This window comes from Notolepis coatsorum (genome assembly GCF_963971535.1).
Source record: "Notolepis coatsorum genome assembly, chromosome: 8".
Lineage (NCBI taxonomy): Eukaryota > Metazoa > Chordata > Actinopteri > Aulopiformes > Paralepididae > Notolepis > Notolepis coatsorum.
In genome coordinates this window covers 29,438,361-29,463,041 of record NC_140172.1, presented here as the reverse complement: position 1 = coordinate 29,463,041, position 24,681 = coordinate 29,438,361, and the positions used below count along the sequence as shown (strand labels likewise).

The 24,681-nt window shown below is 44.4% G+C and overlaps 1 protein-coding gene across 2 annotated transcripts in view; it reads right to left on the bottom strand.

Moving 5' to 3' along the window:
* The window catches only part of ttc3 (tetratricopeptide repeat domain 3), a 121,725-nt gene that overhangs the window by 47,747 nt on the left and 49,297 nt on the right, over positions 1-24,681 (bottom strand). For both annotated transcript variants that reach the window (XM_084319648.1, XM_084319649.1), the window contains exon 14: positions 6,423-6,459. In XM_084319648.1, the coding sequence (XP_084175774.1) occupies positions 6,423-6,459 (37 nt within the window). The remainder of the gene's footprint in view (positions 1-6,422; positions 6,460-24,681) is intronic.

Sequence of the window (24,681 nt, the reverse complement as noted above, 5' to 3'; positions counted from 1 at the left end):
AGTCGAGTGAAAGTTGTCAATGCATTTTTGTGTGCGCCTGCTCGGAAAAGTGGTGGAACGGCGTGGTACCGCGTGGCATGAGCATTGCACCTCTGGTCATACATCTATGGATCGGGACAAATCTCCTCTTTCCAATGGCAGAGTTCAATCTACCGGTAGATTTAGTACCACCAGGCACCCATAACAGGGCAGCAAAGACAGTGAATGAAATCTACTGTAAGTACAGTTACTTTTTTATAATGTAAATACCGTTAGCTCCGATTGAGACGCGTTTTTTTTTTCTAGACGTATACAGAAAGGCAAAGAAACAAACTACGTTCTATTTTATGGCAATAGCGTTCAGGTTTGTTCGACCTGAGATATAATCACAAAAATTATGTCAGAATTATTCGCAAAGAACATTTTCAGCAGCTTTCACAGAGAGGCTGTTGTGAGCTGGGTAGTGTAGTTTTATGAAATGTTGATGTCCATTGAAAGCCCTGGGTCTCCTCTGTGTTAGGACTACAACGCTTTCATGCCGCTTTTATTTCCTCATGTCCAATTCATCCGGTTTTCGCCAGGATGCGCCGAGATATTTATGAACTCATATTTCGCGAATAACACTTAAAATCATTGGTAAACAAACATAGTACTGAAAATATACACTTTGACTGCCGTTTTGATCGGGTTAAGGTCTTTACTCTTGGCCCAAAAAAAATTATAAAAATGCAACATTAATATTACGTGTTTCCTCGCCAGCGATTGAGCGCCAAACACGTAATAATATGTTTTTAGATCCTTTGATATTTTTCATCTGATCCCGTTCTCTTTTATTGATCTTTCCCCCCCCCCTTTTTCTACACTTTATTCTCCCATCCCAATTTAGTCGTTATGCCAATTCCCTTCCTGGTCATTGCACGCTTGTGCCCCCTACTGTCAGTCTGGGGAGGGTGAAGACTACCACATGCCTTCCTCCGATACATGTGGAGTCAACCAACCGCTTCTTTTCACCTGACAGCGAGGACTCTCACGCGTGGGAGGATCACAATATCTCCCCCAGTTCCCTTCCAGGAGTCGCTGTTTACAACGAGCAGGATACATACCCCACCGGCTTCCCACCCGCTAACACTGCCAATTGTGTTGGTAGGGACGACTGCCCAAGCCAGATGTACCGCTGACAGCTGGATTAGATCCCAGAGTCTCTGCGGTGGTAGGCAGGCGCTTAGTCCGCTGCGCTACCCAGCCGCACCCCTCTGATCCCCGGTCTAAATCATCATCCGGATCATTCTAGCCATCCCTGGTTCGTTTGCCTACGTTGCAATTGCAATGCCGATCGAATATCACCAGGTGGCAGTATCGCCTACCTTTGAACTGGAATGGCTTGGTTTGGATACACGTTTTCCCTTTTTTTTTGGTAAGGGCTCCTCCTCCTGCTTGAACAGATATTCAGAGATTGCCTCGAAATTCCGTTGCCGAAGCGTATTTCCCATCGAAACGTGTATAGACATACACTGGTAATCGCGATGGCGATGCGATCACTTGGAATTATTATTTTTGGAATACCTTCTGGCTAAGGTAAGGTATATTCTATGTCTATTTTACCGAACCTGAAACATGTTTTTCTAACGATCACAGTTGTGTTTTACTGGACGTAAAACATGCTCGTCAAACACCATCAGTTTTGAGTTTGAACCCCCCGCCTGATGATTTTGTGAAGGTACATGTGTACATGGTATATACCTTTGATTTGGGAGTATTTGGGGTTTCAGGGGATCAACCAGAACGGTTTGGGCTTATTGCATACAACTCGTTTTATCTCGCGATCTATGGAAAAAGACTGGATTATCTTGGAAATGTGCGATGTTTAGGTAAAGGATAATGTATAGCTACGAGGTCATTGTCGCAAAATAATTGACAGACAGAGTTCTGGAACACTGAGGTGCAGCCGAGGTGTTTTAAAACGCAGTGAAGGTCAATTATTTTGCGACAATGACAGAGTATAGCTATAGTACATTATCCTGCTTATTACATGGCTAACTTACTAACAATATACCTAATTCATTTTACACCATAAACAAGACGAGATCAAATGCAGACGCAGTTGTTCTGTGGCTCCTCTGTCATCGCCGGCAGCCGGCAGGTGTGTGGTCTGATTGCACTGATGTAGTGCAGCTGTGCATATGCTGAGCTTAGCTTTCGTGACGGCGATCAAAATGATTGATTGTGATTGGTCAATAGCGCTCTGTTGCCCCTAACAGCGGTCATTATTGCGCGTTGCCCATGCCAGCGGTCAGTTATCGAGAAATAATTGACCGGTCAGGGGCAACCGAGCACTATTGACCAATCACAATCAAGCATTTTGGCGAATGTTAAAACGCCATGTAACAAAGTGTAATAAACTAGTGTGTGGGGTATATAATAAACGGCTCAGATTTGCAGCCATATTGCATTTGCATTGTATTACGTGACCCGAATACTGCACGCTGATTCGCTCTGAATGGATTTCTCTTTAGTGGACAATAATGGCTTTTGTGACAAAACTCACTCAGGGTTCAGAATGGGCTATAGCTTAACTCATTGGACGCCAGAGGTCGCTGTGTACCGTGTGGTAAGAAGGCCACCGCTTTAAAGAATAGGAATACATGGCGGTGTTTGCAGGGCTCGAACTATATTATATATCATAGCTATGGATATAATACTATTGCCCATTTGCCATCGAGTATCTATCGTTCAATTTGTGAAAAAGAAATAATTCTCATCCATACATTCCCGCTTTATACCGTGGTGAATATGAGTATAGTTTTATACCGTGGTGAATATGAGTATAGTTTTAGAGTAACCCGGTCTACTCCCAGAAAACTACGCTATGCAGCGTTTAGTGCATTTCTCTAAAAACCGTGGCGTTTCTCGCCTGTATCAACAATCTGAAATCAACGCTATATTATCGATATTATGTTTAATCATGAATGCATGAAAGGGTGGGGGGGGGGGGTCGTTTTTCCATGCTTTGATCGCAACCAACGGAATACGTTACACACACACATTACACACATACGGTCGGATCGCAGTGAATGGATTCTTGAATCAACGCAAGATTGATACCATATAGCCCTTACCTTGACTAGGATGTACTCCAAAAAGAATATTCCAATTATCTGATCTCCATTCTAAGTATTGATGTCGATCGTGTTGCCAACATTATCCACCAAAGAACATGAACCGGGAGTGCTTGATTCTCCTCAATCCATGCGTTATAAATGCTTATCCTGCGCCGACAAGGAAAGAAACCCGGACCGGACTTTTAAATCGACGCACAGCCCAAGCCAGAGAGTTTCAAAGGATGTGCAATACCGTCCACAAGGCAGCAGGCGGCGGTATTGGACGTTTGCGATCTCAGACCCATTCCCAATGATAACATCAGGCTCCCTGGATGGATAATCAATGGAAACGGCGAATAAAATAAAAATAAATAATAAATTAAAAAAATTAAGCGACTATACTCTGGTCTGGCGCCGAACGTTCGGCGAGTTAACCCAACTATACTCGGGTCTGGCGCTGAAAGTGTTAACAGTAACTCATAAGTAATTTTTTCATTTCAAGTATGGCATTTGGAGGTTTTTGCTAATTAACTCTTCAAATATTGGTAGTGGCGAGTGTGGTCCGTGTTTGTCTTCTAAGCTAAAGATACTGTGGATAGACAATCAGGTTAAAAACAACCACTTTATAGATAGAAATCTAAAAACATTGGCGGTCTGATTAAGGCAGCTGACCAATGACCTTGGTACTTTAAAAGGAATATGTTACATTAAGGGGGGACAGCACCCCCTAATAGGGAAAGAAAATACTTGAATAGATATCACTATGAAACTTTCCCAGTTTTATGTACATATAAACTAAGAATAAATATATTACAAGATTTCTGAATTTTATGTTTATATATGCAAATGAGGCCCTTCCACCATTAAATATGCACATATTTGCATGTATCGTCAAGACTCGCATCACCAAAATGGATAATGCCAGATTCAAAAACTTTGTTTCATTTTGTTGATACATTCAAAATGAAACTTTGTATAGAAAGACTGTGGCTATGTCCTCTTATCAGCCCATACATCAGGAAATACTGTCTACGGTCGTAAAAAAAAAAACGATTTTTCGCCTAGTTTTGGTATAAAATGTACTATAAACCTGGCTATGAATGATATATATCAACAAAACTTACTATAGAAAGAAGCATAATATGGATGGGAAGACATGTGGAAAGTTTGGTGTGTGTAGGTACTAGGGAAATGGGGTGTAAGTAAAATGGGCAAACAAATGATGGAAGAGATAACTATGAAACTTTCCCAGTTTGTTATGTACATATAAACTAAGAAAAATATATTGCAAGTTTCCTGAATTTAATGTTTATGTATGCAAATGAGGCACTTCCCCATTAAATATGTGTACATTATGGGTGCAATCAGGCAAAATGATTGCAGACTAAATATGTGTTGACATTTTATTGTCACTAGTTTCATAGAAGACATGTTTAGGAAGCAAAATATAACAATCTCAATATAGTCTAAAAAGGGCAAAAGGGCAATTTTGGGGGTGCTGTCTCGCCTTAACACTTTGAGTGCCAGCAACACGTTTTGTCGTTAGTTCATGCGGCCAGTTGAGTGCCGGCAACGCTATATAGCGTTTGTTTGTCGTATTTCTTTTTATTGGCGATTTGAATTCATATTTCATCGATCGAGCCTCACGCTAGTGTTGCAGAGTCTCTGAGCTCAATTGGGAAGATACCGCCCCCTATCGTCTCTCCCTGTGGTACTGCACCCGATTAGTTTAGACTGATGATGGGGGGGGGGGGGGGGGGCAGTTTCCTCATTTTACTTTTCCGTCAAGCCAACTGAAGGATCCATTGTGATCGCAGACCATCAGAACAGCGTGGATTATGTATTTCCAGCACCCAACGCTGAATCTATAAACGCGATTGATATTTGGAATGGCGATCAGGAATTGGAATAATCTTTTTGGATAACATCTGATCTGAGGTAAGAAATCTATTTTACCAGTCTTGGGATAATCAGAGCTTTTTTCACAGAGATATCAGCGTGTCCCATATGTGTGTGTGTGTGTGCTCGCTGATCAGGAAATGAGAGAATCGATATTTCAGCCCGCTTCTATAGCGTGCATAAGTACACATATACTATCGATAATCTTTCTTTTTTGGTTCACTTTTTCTCCCATTTTTCTATATTTTCTCCCATCCCAATTTCGTATCATCCAATTCAACCCTCCCCTGTCACGAACGCTGTTTCTTGCCTCCCACAAGCCGGCTGCAATGTGGACTAAGTCATACATAGCACAAGTCCCCTCCGGTACTTGAAGTAACAGCAGTCGCATCTTTTCACCTGCGCAGCTCGATCTCTCAGTGGCGAGGAGTAACACGTGGGAGGCTCACGCTGCCCCCGACACTTCCTGATTCTACTGCGCAGGCGCACCAACCGACCTGTAGGAGTCGCTGACCACAACGCCCGATCCCCACCCATCAGTTTCCCACCCCCTAATACGGCCAATGTGTATTAGTACGGACGACCAGCTAAACTGAAAGCAAATGTGGAGCGCTGGGCTCGAACAGGCGAGCCCAGCGTCTCCAGATTTCGTATACTATCAATAATCTAGCGTTTATTTGAAAACTATTCATAAATAGGCCGAAACGTTTTTGTATGCCAGAATATTCCAGTAAATGCCGTTTATCACGGAATCTTTATATTTTCATTGAAAACAAGCGCTTTTCAAAATGCTATAAAACGGAAATGAAGCGATTCAAAAACAATCCGTTTCGACAATGTTGACTGCAAACAAGTCATTGATAAACGACGGGCAGATTAGACACATAGCCATAATTTAAGACAGAGATTATGCGTTCACAACGCTATCATTGAAGTGTGTGCCGGCATTCAACCACGTTTTACCATGTTAATGGCTGGCACTGAAAGTGTTAAAGGACTAACTTATCTTACTAGATAGAAATGTCCTGTATAAACCAACCTGCTTTGTACTCTTAAGTCTCACTTTGCTGGAGAGCCACAAAATTGCCATGACTAAATTAAACTTAACCACTTGCCATCTGACTGTTCTTTGATTTATTATGCTTTCCAACTATTTGGGTGGCTCCGAGGCTTTTTGTCCAACTAGATTCCAAACGTCAAAATGATCTACAATCGGATCTACAAAGGCAATAATGAACAGATGTGTACTCAAAGAGTTTAGTGTCGAGTTGTCAATCAAGTGATGTTTGATACAATAATGCTGGTAGTGACTAGCTACAATAATAAAATAATTGTATTTCCATTGAGTATTGAATATTTCTGAAAAGAAAAAAAAAGGAAATACAGAGAGTAGTATAGACACCCAGCACTCGACAGCAGTAGGAGAGCGAGAAAAAAAAAACTCACCTGGTTGTGTATGACTGTCCTTTTTTACCTCCGAGACCTGTAAGTAGCAACAAGGACATTTGCCAGTATTAGTAATAAAATGTCTAAATCTAAGTCATTAGAAACACTGGCCACCATGAAGCTCTTTAATTTGGGCAAAGGGCCTTATTCCACCTTTTCTTTAGGAGCCTGTATCGCACAGCCAAAATGTACTTAACACAGGAGCAGCTGGGCCTGTCACGTGACCGTTTTCCATTTTCCAATAACAAATCTTGGAATCAACTAAAGATACAACATCCTCCCTCCTTGACCGTTCCTAAAAATGTGTTAGTTAAACATTTGTAATATTATAACTTTGAAAAAAGAAAACGTTAGATGTGGTGGTTTTCGCCCCTTTTCGGTTATATAAGCGCCTCGCCCCACCTCTCCTCTTCCTCATTCACTGAGAGGAGGACTGATATCTTATGATGCACTTTTCAATTACCTTGCCGTCCAGTGCCAGAATCTGTGCACCCACTTTGTTTTGATTTGTCCACTGCAAACAGACCCGTGCAGAACAGCGCCTACCCGTGCTATTGTATATTCCTCTTTTACTTACTTTTTTACTGTATGAAGCACACTCTCCGGGGCTCATACAGAACCAAGCATTTCACCGTAAAGTACATGTATTTTATTGTGACAAATAATAAACAAACCTGAAACTTGAACTTGCTAATTTAGGCACTGCTCTGGGGTAGGTACTATCATGCTATCCGTGCTGCAATTTGTCACTGCAGACCGCTGATTGGTCATTCAATGGAACTAATCACAAAAACGTTGTACCATGTTCATGGTGGTACAGTCTGGGGCAGCACTTGTGGAAGAGGTTAGTGACACTCATCAGAACAGTTTCATGTTTGTAGGTTAAGTATCTGGAGTTCACTATTGGCTCATCTCGTTATCACCAAGGAAATGCTTTGAAACTAAAAGAAGTTGGTCGATCTACTGATCTATGCACAAAGACTAGGGATGTCCCGATCAAATTTTTTCTGCTCTGTGTGACAATAAATAAATGATATGCAATTTAAAACCAAAACCTCAGTATGAGTTTAAGACGTGAACATGGTCATGTTTGTTGAATAAAAAAAAAATCCTGATTTCTTCTTATTATTTTTTTATTTCAATCTTCTGAAAATCACGTGATCGGATCGAGACATCCCTAACAAAGACTATTACTTTTTACAGCGAATCTCTTCCTCCCGACTCCCACTCTCTTTTGTGCATGCACAAAAAGAAAACACACAGCACTGGTTTAGCAGGGGAGGGAAGCTGGCCTCGTTTGACCAAGCCGTATATCACAGAAATGCACATGGCCCACTCTTCTAGCGTTAAGTTAGCGGAAACCTCTCCCCACGTTCTCAACTGGTAGTTAGCCCTGTAATATGAAGGATAAGTCAGAGGACTGAATGGGCAGTCGTGTTATTTCGGCATTAAAGGAACACTCCAACATTTTGGGAAATTAGCTTATTTGCCATCTACCCTGGAGTTTGACAAGAAGATACATACCTTTTTCTTCTCCGTGCATGCAGTAGGAGTAGGAAGACGTTGGGAACTAGGCTAATGGAGGAACCTACTTCCAGTGACTAACACTAAGCTAGGCTAAGGTTGCACTTCTTCCTACTCCTACTGCATGCACAGAGAAGAAAAGGGTATGCATCTTCTTGTCTAACTCCAGGGTAGATGGCAAATAAGCTAATTTCCCAAAATGTTGGAGTGTTCCTTTAAGTCCACGCTGTATGCACTTATCTAAAGTCTGAATCTGACCACTAATGAGAAATTATTAATATAAGAGCCTCCTTGCCTCGCGATAGGCTCGCTCTGGTTCCATGTGAAGACAACTTCTTATCAGCTCTCTTGGCTGTCCATCCGTGTACTGCTCCATGAAGTACAGCCAGTCTCTGTTACTATCTGTCCTCCACTCCGTGTTCAAAGGCCCTGATGAATAGCCTGTACTCCATAGGGTCTCCCTTGAATATAGGAATCTGTTGAGGGGGCAGAGTAGCATGGTTTTGTTGCTTCACTAGGAAATCCATGATGGCTCGTGTGGACTCTTGTTGCAGAAACTCTTGTTCTTTCTGTGTAGCACCACCAGGTGCTCTGGAGCTGCTACTGTAAGCAGGTTATCTATTCATCGCTACGGCCTGGGGAGTAGGCATAGCCTGCTCGTGAGCTTGTGATTCTAAGGGCTTCTTTTTCTCTATGTAAGAGTTCATTCCATCCCTACAGGACACTCTGGATGAGGATCGCTGGCCCTCGTACTCTTCCAGTACTCTGCACTTAGCCTCTGAGGCAGCTAAAGCAATCTGGACCTGTAAATCCTCTCTCTGCTCTTAGCTTAGATGAGGTAGCTAAGAGCAGAGCCTCCTGTTCATCGAGTTGTCGTTTTTGTTTTAGAGCGGAAGCCTGGGCTAGCAACTCAGCCCTCTCCAATTCAGCTTTCAGACGCACGCTTGCAGATGATGTTCTGGAAAATGTAGTGGATGGTGCTCTAGACCCTTTTTTTAAGGCGAGACACCCCAGGTGAATAGGCAAATATACTTTTTTTTGTTGATTTTGAGAGTTATATTTTGCTTCCTAAACATGTCTATGAAACTAGTGACAATAAAAACCATTAAAAAAAATCTGGCATCATCCAATGTTGGTATTTATACCCAAACGTCATATGCAAATTAGTGCATATTTAATTAGGTAATGTCTATTTTGCATATATAAACATAAGATCTCAGAAAACTTGCAATACCTTTTTTCTAAGTTGTTATGTACATAACAAACTGGGAAAGTTTCATAGTGATATCTATTCAAAATTCTTTTTTGCCTATTCACCTGGGGTGTCTCGCCTTAAGACGACGGATGCACCGTCTTCAGGTCCGACCTCATCTTGGTGCTTCCTAGACTCCGCTATACGCTGATGCACCTCTTTCATCCATGCGTCAGCCTTTACTGTGAAGTTGTAAAATGAGTCAGCCTTCCGCGTGAACCATCCATCCTGATCCGTCTTCATCTCCTCTTCTGATGTCTTGCTTATGTTTTTGCTTAGTAACACCTGGACTGAAGTATTAAGCTCACAGAACTCTCCAAATAGCTTGTTGAATTCTACCAATCTTGTCTGTACACCTTCCAAGTTACCGTCGTCGTCCTCATCCATTAATTGATTCATCCGTTTCATGTGACCAGTTAGCTGACATCGCTTAGCTCTCCTCTTATTGATGGCATGACGGACCTTTTCATCATAGGCCTTTTGTGTCATCTCAACCTTCTTAGGCTCCGACATTTAGTTGTTATCCTTCTTTCAGCGCTCCAGTAGTTCGTGTTGATTCCTTTTTCCTCTTGGAACAGAGTTTTACTAATATGAGGGCCGACGTTCCACTCTACTGGTTAAAGTTGCTTACTCGTGAGTAGTACATTCATTGATAAAGAAGAATAATGTCCACAGCCGCTCCAGTGTAAAACAAAGATATCCAAATGGTTTATTTCTCTTCCACAGCGAAGTCTGTCTTTACAGAAGTGATCCTAACGCTATTTTCCTAAATATTCACGTCACTACTACAAGGTAAGAAAACTATTTTCCCAGTCTCAAATTACCGCCGACTCGACACATGACAAAATTCCTCCACACGTGAAAGCCGTAAATTAACTTGCCGGCTCTTCAATCTATGTTTAGTCTATCTGTTCAGTACTGCTCAGCACTGTTTCAAGATGCACAATGAGCTCTTCTTCTTCTTCTTCATGTTTTCCGGCAGTGGCGTATTACTGCCCTCCTCAGTTCTATACTACGCCCACAATTATAATAATATTAACAACTTAAATAACATTATATCATCCTCTGATACAACTGACTGGTGCAGAAATGTCATCACTGCCTCTGTGATCAGCTGGTGATTCTCATTATTCAGGCCAAAGCAAGATTTTAGAGAGAAAGAAGAAACTCTCAATTCTGATAACCTTTTATAAAAGATTTCCCTTTCTTTCCTATACCTGTCACATTCTAGGAAAGCATGCTTGACAGTTTCAGGCTCTCCACATTCACACCGCCCATCTGGATGTTTTCCCACAATGCTTAAGGTACTGTTCAACCCACAATGTCCCAGCCTCAATCTACACATCTTGACCCTATCGCTCCTAGACCCATATCCAGCCACTTTGATTTTGACCCGAGGCTGCAGAGAGAAATAGTGCCTCCCCTTGGTCCCCCTTTCCCACTCAGCCTGCCACTCAGCCTCTACTCCTTTCTTAATCTTCTGCGTTCAACTCTTCCCATTGAAATGCTTATCTCTTCTTCCCTTTCCAGGCTGTTTGGCAAGGGAATCAGCCGTCTCATTTCCCTCAATCCCAGCATGCCCCAACAAAACTCCACTGAACAGCCTGCCTTCTCAATCCTATATAAAACTAATATTATTTCCTGAATGAGATCAGGCCGAGCTTTGGACCTACCTGCACTCACAGCCATCAGTGCAGCAGCCGAGTCGGAACATATAATCACCTGGCTTGGTCCCACTTCCTCCACCCACCACAATGCCCAGAGAATGGCCAGTAGTTCTGTTACAAATACAGAGCTGCCGTCAGAGATTCTCTGTCCCTTACCGATCCCTAACTGAGGCACACACCACCCAAATCCTGCCTTCCCACTCTCTGGATTCACAGAGCCATCAGTAAACCTCCAGAGACCCTGAGGCTAAAAGGAATTTCTCTATTTCTCCCACAATCTCGCCCTTGTCATTCTCCATCAAGAACCTAAATTCAATATCTCGATCAGGAACTAGCCAAAATGGCACTGACTGCCAGCGAGTGTGCTCCGCAACCCTCACCTGATGTAACCTCAACTTCCTGGCCCACTGATCAACACTGGACAAAAAAGGCTTATACTTATCCCCATCTCCTGCCCCTGAAAGTAAACACCTAGCTGGGAAGGTCAGACTGGTCCCACTTAATTTTGCCCAGTACTGTAGCCCTAACTTTATTCTCCTCAGGCTTAATGGCAATTACCCCATTTCCACTAATAATGCTGGAATTGGGGTAGTCTTAAAAGCTCCACAACAGATTTGCAGAGCCTTGCACTGTAGCACATCCAGCTTTCCTAAATTTGACTTGGCAGCAGAACCGTACACAAAACAGCCATAATCAATTGCTGACCTGATCATCACCTGATATATCAAGCACATAGTCTCTCTATCCGCCCCCCACCCACTCCCAGCCAAGCTTCTCAGCACATTCACTATTCTTTCACACTTTGCCAGGGTTCTCTCTATATGAACAGCCCAATTCATTCTTTCATCGAGCCAAACTCCCAAAAATGTAAACACCTTCACTTTCTCTAGGGGAGACCCATACATGACCAGCCCACCTCTAGGCAACTTCTTTTTAAAACCAAAAATCCTATAATTAGACTTAGAGGCTGAGATTTTAAAACCCCATTTGTCTCCCCATTCCTCTACATCCCCCAGAGCTCATTGAACCTGCTTTAAACAGTACTCTACATTCCTCCCTCTTTTCCAAATGGCCCCATCATCTGCAAATAAAGACAACCCAAACCCACTTCCAATTTGACTGAAAATGTCATTAATCATAACATCGAAGAGGACCGGACTAATCACACTTCCTTGCGGGGTGCCATTTTCTATTTTTTACAGTTTGAGGTTTGCCCCGCCACACGTACTTGAATCGTCCTGTCTAATAAGAAATCCTTTATCCAATTAAACATTCTCCCTCTAACTCATACAATTTCAAAAGCAACCCCTCTTTCCACAAAGAATCATACGCCTTCTCAATATCTAAAGATACACTTATCACTACTTCCTTATTCTCAAATGCCTTTCTAATGTCCTGATCTAGAACAGCTGCCGATTCCATTGTAGACCTGCCATTTCTAAACCCATTCTGAAATCCAACAAAAAGATCATTACTTTCTAAAAAATTTAATCCATTAGTAATCATCCTTTCCATAATTTTACACAATACAGACGTCAAGGCTATGGGTCGATATGACCCTGGGTCAGACGCTACTTTACCTGGCTTCAAAATAGGAATGATGACGGCATGCTTCCACTCCTTTGGCAAGCAGCCTTCTAACCACACATTATTAAACAAACCCAGTATTTCTACCTTTACAAATTCGTCCAAATTCTTAAATAATTCATAGGATAATCCATCTCTTCCAGGCGTCGTGTTTGCACCAGCCTGGATAGCATCCACTAACTCTTTCATTGTAAAGTACAAATTAATCTGATTTTTATTTTCTGAGCTCCAACTCAACTTCCACTCATTTTGCGACAACAGTTCAGTCCTCTTTCTCCCTCTCTCCTCCCCCAGACTCCCAGAGCTATGCACTGCTTGAAATGCCTCCACCAGCATGTCTGCCTTCTCTTTATTGGTAACTGCTTCTACCCCACCCTTCTGAATCACTGGAATCGAGATTTTTTTTTATATAGTCCTGACATTCTGTGTACAACTGCCTCACAGAAGTCTCAGGGCCTAGTGTTTCACAGAACTTCCTCCAACTACTCTTTTTAGCATCTTTAATAACTCTTCGTGCTACTCCCCTTAACCTCTTATATTCAACTGCCTGGCACAACCCTGGGTACTGTTTCACCTTCCTATATGCTTTATTCCTATTCCTTACAGCTACATCACTCTTTATTCCACCAGGGAACCATCATTCTAGCTCTGGGATCCTTCTTCATAGGAATTGTGTCCTGCACTGCCTTATGAATCATCTCACTAAGAGAAGCATTCCACCTGTCTTCTTCTTCTTCTTCTTATTTGAATTTCCGGCAGAGTAGACGCATCGTGGCGTATTACTGCCCTCCGCAATTCTTTTTATGGGCTCTTCTTCTTCTCCTTCTTCACCTTCTTTTTCTTCTTCTACTGGACCCCGTCATCAACTACATTGACCATTGGAGCGCAGCTACTGCTGCTACTTCCTGTCTGAGCTCCCCTCCGCGGGACCCACCTTGCCCCCTGCTATCTTATCCTGGGGTGCTTTGTCCCTCGCAGCCTTGTCCCTCGCAGCCCCCTCAGCCAATTCCCTAACCACCTGCTCCCAGTTCAGACCTTCCAATCCCAGATGTTGAACCGCTATCCTAACAATCATCTTCACCATCTCTGTTTTACCCTTAGCCTCTGCCATACCAGTAACTACTGCCACGAAGGCCACAATACCTAATTTCTCCTCCCTTCCCCTCTCTCTTTCCACCTGCTCTACCCTCACTGCCAAATGCCCTCCTTCAACCCCCTGCACCCTTTCTTGGCTACCCTGTCCTGCCCTGCTAACCGCCCCAGCATACGTCAACTTACCCTCCCTTCTCTCTCTCCGATCCGCGACCTCCTTCATCATCACCTCGCACCCCGTAAACGCTACACTATGCTCCCCACCAAAACTACAGCACTTCGGCTTCACTCCCTCTCCACACTCCCCATATTCATGTTCCCCGCCACACCTAGCGCACCTCAGCCCCTTCCTACACGTGGTAGCTATATGGCCAAACTCCTGGCACCTATAGCACCTAAGAGGATTATGAACAAATTCCCTAACCCTATACATCCTATGCCCCACAAACACCTCCCTAGGAACAACCCCACCCTCAAACGTAATCACTACCGTCCCTGTCACTGCCCTCTCCGCTCCCCTCTTCATCCTTTCTGCACTCTTAACTATGCCATTACGCCCGTCCTCCATTAGCTCTTCCACCAGCTGCTCTACTGTAACCTCGACCGGTACCCCAGCTATCACCCCCTTACATCCCCCCCCCCTCTTCTCCCCTACTCTCGCCACCTTACTTATACCCACCCCCCCAATGCCCCGCATCGTCCTAGCCACCTCCACCTGCCCCTCACTACCACACCCTATGGCCAGATTCCCATCCCACAAAACGTTCACGTACTTTACCTCTCCTAGTCGCGCGGCAATGAGTTTGGGCCACTCTTCTTCTTCTTATTTGAATTTCCGGCAGAGTAGACGCATCGTGGCGTATTACTGCCCTCCGCAATTCTTTTTATGGGCTCTTCTTCTCCTTCTCCTTCTTCACCTTCTTTTTCTTCTTCTACTGGACCCCGTCATCAACTACATTGTCCATTGGAGTGCAGCTACTGCTGCTACTTCCTGCCTGAGCCCCCCTCCGCAGGACCCTCCTTGCCCCCTGCTATCTTATCCTGGGCTGCTTTGTCCCTCGCAGCCTTGTCCCTCGCAGCCCCCTCAGCCAATTCTTTACACACCTCCTTCCAGTCCAGACCTTCCAATCCCAGATGTTGAACCGCTATCCTAACAATCATCTTCACCATCTCTGTTCTACCCGTAACCTCTGCCATACCAGTAACTACCCCTGCCACGAAGGCCACAATACCTAATTTCTCCTCCCTTCCCCTGTCTCTTTCCACCTGCTCTACCCTCACTGCCAAATGCCCTCCTTCAACCCCCTGCACCCTTTCTTGGCTCCCCTGTCCTGCCCTGCTAACCGCCCCAGCATACGTCAACTTACCCTCCCTTCTCTCTCTCTCCGATCCGCGACCTGCTTCATCATCACCTCGCACCCCCGAAACGCTACACTATGCTCCCCACCACAACTACAGCACTTCGGCTTCACTCCCTCTCCACATTTCCCATATTCATGTTCCTCGCCACACCTAGCGCACCTCATCCCCTTCATACACGTGGTAGCTATATGGCCAAACCCCTGGCACCTATAGCACCTAAGAGGATTATGAACAAATTCCCTAACCCTATACATCCTACGCCCTACTAACACCTCCCTAGGAACAACCCCACCCTCAAACGTAATCACTACCGTCCCCGTCACTGCCCTCTCCGCTCCCCTCTTCATCCTTGCTGCACTCTTAACTATGCCATTACGCCTGTCCTCCTTTAGCTCTTCCACCAGCTGCTCTACTGTAACCTCGACCGGTACCCCAACTATCACCCCCTTACATCCCCCCCCCCTCTTCTCCCCTACTCTCGCCACCTTACTTATACCCACCCCCCCAATGCTCTGCATCTTCCTAGCCACCTCCACCTGCCCCTCACTACCACACCCTACGGCCAGATTCCCATCCCACAAAACTCTCGCGTACTTTACCTCCCCTAATTGCTCGGCAATGAGTTTGGGCCACTCGAGCCTACCTACTTTCCTCTCACCCCTCTCCCCCTCAAGCCTGACCACTATATGGATCACTTCCGCTTTTGCCACATCTTTTCCAGCACCCTCGTCTCCCGGCCCACTTGAGCTATCGTCCCCCACTTTCTTCCTCTTCCCCCCTTCTCCCCCACTCTCCTCCCCCCTACTCTCACCCGACCCCTTACCCTTGCCCTGGCTATCCCCATCACTGTCGTCCCTCTCCGTCTGCTTCTTCCTCTTCTTCCCCACCGTTTCCCACACCTCCTTCTCCATCTCTTCTTTCTCCCTCTCCTCCCCACTGTACTCCATTCCGTCATCGCTATCTTCCTCGCCCTTCTCACACCATTTACTTCCATCACCTTCCTCCCAATACCCTGGACAGCCGCTCACAGGCCGGGGCCACCAATCGCGAGGTCTTCCCTGTTTCCGATCCTCCATATCTACTCCGTTCGCCTCCCACCACCGACTACTACCCCTACACATGTCTTCGTTGCACCGTTCCGGCGGACGCAGACGCCGCCACTCTGCGCACCTCTCAAAATCCATCTTTCCACAGCAAAACGGTAGGCAAGGCACCTTGGTTGAGAAATGCAGGCTTCTGTCTGTGTCTCGAGAGAACACTCTTCTTCTTCTTATTTGAATTTCCGGCAGAGTAGACGCATCGTGGCGTATTACTGCCCTCCGCAATTCTTTTTATGGGCTCTTCTTCTTCTCCTTCTTCTCCTTCTTCACCTTCTTTTTCTTCTTCTACTGGACCCAGTCATCAACTACATTGTCCATTGGAGTGCAGCTACTGCTGCTACTTCCTGCCTGAGCCCCCCTCCGCGGGACCCTCCTTGCCCCCTGCTATCTTATCCTGGGCTGCTTTGTCCCTCGCAGCCTTGTCCCTCGCAGCCCCCTCAGCCAATTCTTTACACACCTCCTTCCAGTCCAGACCTTCCAATCCCAGATGTTGAACCGCTATCCTAACTCGCCTGATTGTTGAATATATAGATACACAAATGTTCTAGAATGTTTGATTATGACATCATACTGTGACATCACGAATGTTCTATTATGACATCATACTGTGCCATCACAAATGTTCTAGAATGTTTGATTATGACATCATACTGTGACATCACGAATGTTCTATTATGACATCATACTGTGACATCACAAATGTTCTAGAATGTTTGATTATGACATCATACTGGACATACGAATGTTCTAGAATGTACTATTATGACAAATAAGACGGTTCAATGACTATCTAAATCCAATCAATATTCCTAATGCCGTTTCAATGTAAGGTAATAAAAATAAACATATAAACATTCATATAATACAATAACCTAAATATATAGCTTTGGCTCCTATACAACATGGATGAGGAGACTCCTACTAACCTTGGTTTTTGGGGCTGAGCTGGTGGTCGTCGTGGAAGGATTTACTAAAAAGGTCTGTGATTTTAACTCTATTTTCACCTGTGATTTTAACTCACATTTCTCCCCTCCCTCTCACTCGCAACTGTCTTAACTGCCTCGGCATATGACACCTTGGTCTGATCCCTCACAGTTTGGACTCTTGGCCCGGACAACATGTTCACCACCCACGGAACGCTGCTACATGTTCCCCTCCACAGTTACAACATTTAGGAACCTCTGCACTGCACGCCTGAATATCGTGGTCACCGCCACATTTCGCACACCTCCGTTTCGCCCAGCAAGCTCCACCAATATGCCCAAACCTCTGGCACTTGTAGCAGCGCAGCGGAGGTCTTACATACTCTCTCACGCTATATGACATACTCCCTATAAACACACTGACTGGTAACACCGTGTCTGCAAATGTTACCCCGACTGGCGCATCTCTTGAGCTCCCTTCCCTAGCCTTGAATCTAAAGACATCGATGACATTTCCTCCCTTGATATTACCCTTAATTTCCTCATTGGACAACGCACCATAAACCCCATAAATGACTCCTTTAAGCCCCTGCTGTCTCTCTCTAGGGATCATTGTCTCCACACCCACCTTAGTCACATTCATAGCTGCATCGAACTGCTCCTTATTCTTGCAACAAACTCAATATGCCGTTTGACAAATTTTGCCTCGAAGCCTCCTTTTATCTGTCCCGCCAAGCTGCTAGATGGATTCAATGCTCTAAATCCAGCTGTGTCCTCCAACTTCTGACACCACAAACCCTTCACTGCTAACCATTTTGAATATTTTAACCCCCCCTTCCCTCTGCTGACCCGACACTTTCTAAGGAAAGTGCTCTCTTCCTACCTGCCTTTCCCACTTTTCCTCCTTCCTCAATTCCCTCACTCGCCCCAGCCTTCCCTGTATCCATAGGCTACGCTACCGTACGCTCCTATAACTCTCGTCACGCTTTTCTTTCCCCAGAAAAACGGTAGGCAAGGCACCTTGGTTGAGATATGCAGGCTTCAATCTATGTAATCAATCATCAATAAGAGCCATCGTAAAATCAAACTGTCCACTCCAATGAGAACTTCTTCTTCTTCTTCTTTTGAATTTCCGGCAGAGTAGACGCATCGTGGCGTATTACTGCCCTCCACACTTCTTTTGATGATCTCTTCTTCTTCTTCTTTCTTGGCGTATTTCTTCCCTCCTCATTTCTTATACTACACTAGTGGTGTTCCATCTTTAGGCCTCTTCAACTCACACTTTCTCCTTCTTCTCTGCTCCTCTTGCCTGTCCAATACTAATACATACCCTAACGCTATATCCTCTGGTACAACTCTGAAGCATGCAGAAATGTCAGCACTGCCTCTGTGATCAACTGGTGGTTCTCATTATCCATGCCAAAGAATGATTTAAGAGAGAAGGAAGAGACTCCCAGCTCTTCCAGACTTTTATAAAAGATTTCCCTCTCTTTCCTATACCTTTCACATTTTAGGAAGACATGCCCGACAGTTTCAGTCTCTCCACATTCACACACCCCATCTGGATGTTTGCCCACAATGCACAAGCTACTGTTCAACCCACAGTGCCCCAGCCTCAGTCTACACATCTTCACCCTATCACTCCTTGACCCATATCCCTCCACCTTGATCTTGACCCGAGGCTGCAGAGAGAAATAGTGCCTTCTCTTGGTCCCCCTTTCCCACTCATCCTGCCACTCAGCCTCAACTCCTTTCTTTATCTTATCTCTGAGTTCTACTCTTCCCATTGAAATACCTATCTCTTCCTCCCTTCCCAGGCTCTGTTTGGCAAGGGAGTCAGCCATCTCATTCCCCGCAATCCCAGCGTGTCCCGGGACCCAACAAAACTCCACTGACCAGCCTGCCTTCGCAATCCTATATAAAACCAACATTATTTCCTGAATGAGATCAGGGCGAGCTTTAGACCCACCTGCACTCAGAGCCATCAGTGCAGCAGCCGAGTCAGAGCATATAATCACCTGGCTTGGTCCCACTTCCTCCACCCACCACAATGCCCAGAGGATGGCAAGCAACTCTGTCACAAATACTGAGCTGCCATCGGATATTCTTTGTCCCTTACCGATCCCTAACCAAGGCACCCACCACCCAAATCCTGCCCTCCCACTTTCAGGATCCACAGAGCCATCAGTGTACACCTCCAGAACCCCTGATTCCAGAAGGAACCTCTCTATTTCCTCCACAATCTCGCCCTTATCCTCCTCCTTCAAGAACCTAAGTTCAATGACTCGATCAGGCAATAGCCAAAATGGCACTGATAGCCACCGAGTGTGCTCCGCCACTCCCCCCTGATGCAGTCTCAACTTCCTGGCCCACTGATCAATACTGGCCAAAAAAGGTTTATACTTATCCCCATCTCCTGAAAGTAAACACCTAGCTGGGAAGGACAGACTTGTCCCACTCAATTTTGCCCAGTACTGTAGCCCTAACTTTACTCTCCTCAGGTTTAGGGGCAACTCCCCCATTTCCACCAATAGTGCTGAAGCAGGGGTGGTCTTAAAAGCTCCACAGCAGATTCTCAAAGCCTTGCACTGAAGCACATCCAGCTTTCGCAAATTAGACTTGGCCGCAGAGCCGTACACATAACAACCATAATCAATTGTTGACCTGATCATCGCCTGGTATATCATGCACGTGGTCTCTCTATCCGCTCCCCACCCACTCCCAGCCAAGAATGAGAACTTCTTCTTCTTCTTCTTATTTGAATTTCCGGCAGAGTAGACGCATCGTGGCGTATTACTGCCCTCCGCAATTCTTTTTCTTCTTCTACTGGACCCCGTCATCAACTACATTGTCCATTGGAGTGCAGCTACTGCTGCTACTTCCTGCCTGAGCCCCCCTCCGCGGTACCCTCCTTGCCCCCTGCTATCTTCTTCTTCTTCTTCTTATTTGAATTTCCGGCAGAGTAGACGCATCGTGGCGTATTACTGCCCTCCGCTACTGTGACATCACGAATGTTCTATTATGACATCATACTGTGACATCACAAATGTTCTAGAATGTTTGATTATGACATCATACTGTGACATCACGAATGTTCTATTATGACATCATACTGTGACATCACAAATGTTCTAGAATGTTTGATTATGACATCATACTGGACATCACGAATGTTCTAGAATGTTCTATTATGACAAATAAGACGGTTCAATGACTTTATCTAAATCCAATCAATATTCCTAATGCCGTTTCAATGTAAGGTAATAAAAATAAACATTCATATAATACAATAACCTAAATATATAGCTTTGGCTCCTATACAACATGGATGAGGAGACTCCTACTAACCTTGGTTTTTGGGGCTGAGCTGGTGGTCGTCGTGGAAGGATTTACTAAAAAGGTCTGCGATTTTACATCCACATTTCTCCCCTCCCTCTCACTCGCAACTGTCTTAACTGCCTCGGCATATGACACCTTGGTCTGATCCCTCACAGTTTGGACTCTCTTGGCCGGGACAACATGTTCACACCCACGGAACGCTGCTACATGTTCCCCTCCACACAAATCCACATTTCTCCCCTCCCTCGCAACTGTCTTAACTGCCTCGGCATATGACACCTTGGTCTGATCCCTCACAGTTTGGACTCTCTTGGCCCGGACAACATGTTCACACCCACGGAACGCTGCTACATGTTCCCCTCCACAGTTACAACATTTAGGAACCTCTGCACTGCACGCCTGAATATCGTGGTCACCGCCACATTTCGCACACCTCCGTTCCGCCCAGCAAGCTGCACCAATATGCCCAAACCTCTGGCACTTGTAGCAGCGCAGCGGAGGTCTTACATACTCTCTCACGCTATATGACATACTCCCTATAAACACACTGACTGGTAACACCGTGTCTGCAAATGTTACCCCGACTGGCGCATCTCTTGAGCTCCCTTCCCTAGCCTTGAATCTAAAGACATCGATGACATTTCCTCCCTTGATATTACCCTTAATTTCCTCATTGGACAACGCACCATGAACCCCATAAATTACTCCTTTAAGCCCCTGCTGTCTCTCTCTAGGGATCATTGTCTCCACACCCACCTTCGTCACATTCATAGCTGCATCGAACTGCTCCTTATTCTTGCAACAAACTCAATATGCCGTTTGACAAATTTTGCCTCGAAGCCTCCTTTTATCTGTCCCGCCAAGCTGCTAGATGGATTCAATGCTCTAAATCCAGCTGTGTCCTCCAACTTCTGACACCACAAACCCTTCACTGCTAACCATTTTGAATATTTTAACCCCCCCTTCCCCCTCTGCTGACCCGACACTTTCTAAGGAAAGTGCTCTCTTCCTACCTGCCTTTCCCACTTTTCCTCAATTCCCTCACTCGCCCCAGCCTTCCCTGTATCGATAGGCTACGCTACCGTACGCTCCTATAACTCTTGTCACGCTTTTCTTTCCCCAGAAAAACGGTAGGCAAGGCACCTTGGTTGAGATATGCAGGCTTCAATCTATGTAATCAATCATCAATGAGAGCCATCGTAAAATCAAACTGTCCACTCCAATGAGAACTTCTGAGAGAATTGTTGAATATATATAGATACACAAATGTTCTAGAATGTTCTATTATGACATCATACTGGGACATCACGAATGGTCTATTATGACATCATACTGTGACATCACAAATGTTCTAGAATGTTCTATTATGACATCATACTGTGACATCACGAATGTTCTATTATGACATCATACTGTGACATAACAAATGTTCTAGAATGTTTGATTATGACATCATACTGACATCACAAATGTTCTAGAATGTTTGATTATGACATCATACTGTGACATCACGAATGTTCTATTATGACATCATACTGTGACATCACAAATGTTCTAGAATGTTTGTATGACATCATACTGGACATCACGAATGTTCTAGAATGTTCTATTATGACAAATAAGGGTTCAATGACTTTATCTAAATCCAATCAATATTCCTAATGCCGTTTCAATGTAAGGTAATAAAAATAAACATATAAACATTCATATAATACAATAACCTAAATATATAGCTTTGGCTCCTATACAACATGGATGAGGAGACTCCTACTAACCTTGGTTTTTGGGGCTGAGCTTGTGGTCGTCGTGGAAGGATTTACTAAAAAGGTCTGTGATTTTAACTCCATTTTCACCTGTGATTTTAACTCCACATTTCTCCCCTCCCTCTCACTCGCAACTGTCTTAACTGCCTCGGCATATGACACCTTGGTCTGATCCCTCACAGTTTGGACTCTCTTGGCCCGGACAACATGTTCACACCCACGGAACGCTGCTACATGTTCCCCTCCACAGTTACAACATTTAGGAACCTCTGCACTGCACGCCTGAATATCGTGGTCACCGCCACATTTCGCACACCTCCGTTCCGCCCAGCAAGCTACACCAATATGCCCAAACCTCTGGCACTTGTAGCAGCGCAGCGGAGGTCTTACATACTCTCTCACGCTATATGACATACTCCCTATAAACACACTGACTGGTAACACCGTGTCTGCAAATGTTACCCCGACTGGCGCATCTCTTGAGCTCCCTTCCCTAGCCTTGAATCTAAAGACATCGATGACATTTCCTCCCTTGATATTACCCTTAATTTCCTCATTGGACAATGCACCATAAACCCCATAAATGACTCCTTTAAGCCCCTGCTGTCTCTCTCTAGGGATCATTGTCTCCACACCCACCTTCAACACCTTTGTCACATTCATAGCTGCATCGAACTGCTCCTTATTCTTGCAACAAACTCAATATGCCGTTTGACTAATTTTGCCTCGAAGCCTCCTTTTATCTGTCCCGCCAAGCTGCTAGATACTGCTAGATGGATTCAATGCTCTAAATCCAGCTGTGTCCTCCAACTTCTGACACCACAAACCCTTCACCCTTCACCCTTGGTTGAGATATGCAGGCTTCAATCTATGTAATCAATCATCAATGAGAGCCATCGTAAAATCAAACTGTCCAATCCAATGAGAACTTCTTCGTCTTCTTTTGAATTTCCGGCAGAGTAGACGCATCGTGGCGTATTACTGCCCTCCGCACTTCTTTTGATGATCTCTTCTTCTTCTTCTTCTTCTTCTTCTTCTTCTTCTTCTTTCTTGGCGTATTTCTTCCCTCCTCATTTCTTATACTACACTAGTGGTGTTCCATCTTTAGGCCTCTTCAACTCACACTTTCTCCTTCTTCTCTGCTCCTCTTGCCTGTCCAATACTAATACATACACTAACGCTATATCCTCTGGTACAACTCTGAAGCATGCAGAAATGTCAGCACTGCCTCTGTGATCAACTGGTGGTTCTCATTATCCATGCCAAAGAATGATTTAAGAGAGAAGGAAGATACTCCCAGCTCTACCAGACTTTTATAAAAGATTTCCCTCTCTTTCCTATACCTTTCACACTTTAGGAAGACATGCCCGACAGTTTCAGTCTCTCCACATTCACACACCCCATCTGGATGTTTGCCCACAATGAACAAGCTACTGTTCAACCCACAGTGCCCCAGCCTCAGTCTACACATCTTCACCCTATCACTCCTTGACCCATATCCCTCCACCTTGATCTTGACCCGAGGCTGCAGAGAGAAATAGTGCCTTCCCTTGGTCCCCCTTTCCCACTCATCCTGCCACTCAGCCTCACAAGATACACAAATGTTCTAGAATGTTCTATTATGACATCATACTGTGACATCACATGTTCTAGAATGTTCTATTATGACAAGACGGTTCAATGACTATGTAAATCCAATCAATATTCCTAATGCCTTTTCAATGTAAGGTAATACAAATAAACATAAACATTCATATAATACAGCAGGGTATCTGCAGGTTTAGCCCAGTCATATTTAATGCTTTTTAAGACTTTTTAATGCCACTCAGAATTAAATGTAATACCAATTTCACAATAACAAAATGACAAAAATCATGCAATGACACCAATTAGTTTAAGTTTAGGGACACATTGGTCCAAAGATGTTTATTAAAACATAACTTGGAAACTTAAAAATCTTGAACTTAAAGGAGTAACTGGATTGGATGAATTTCAACAAAGGGGTGACCAAACATAAATAGCAAATATAACAAAATATACCAGGGGCCAAGCAGCAAGTGCAACAGCCACTGTCGGAACACATAACTATTACCACCATCCCCAGGGTATCAAAAAAGTCAACCAACAAACAAGATTCTTGTGCCGGATCTCCTCTCTGGTAAACAAGAATAGTAATACCCTGAAGACTAACAGGAGCACTCATTCAAGGGTACTACAACTATGCTTGCACCTCATGGTACCAAAGCACCTCAAAGGCCCTAAAAACAAGATTACAAACATCACAAAACAAACTGGTCAGACTACTGCTTAACCTCACTTCTAAAACCCACTTTACCCCTGCCCACATTCAAAACCGCTCTTAAAGAGCACCTACGGGAGGCTGCAATTAGAAACTGGGCACCGTAAATGTCCAAACCCCCCCACTCCCCCTCCTAATGTACAGTCTCCTCCCCATCATATGTATATATTTTCTGTTAGGATCTCTGGGTAACAGTACTGTATATTTGCATATCGTATATGTCACAATTGTAACACTACAGTACTATATAGTATACCTGTATGTCATGTATGTCCCTATGCCATAAATGTCATGATGTCATGTATGTTGAGTATGTCATAAATGTCATGTCACTATAATTGAAAATGGGGG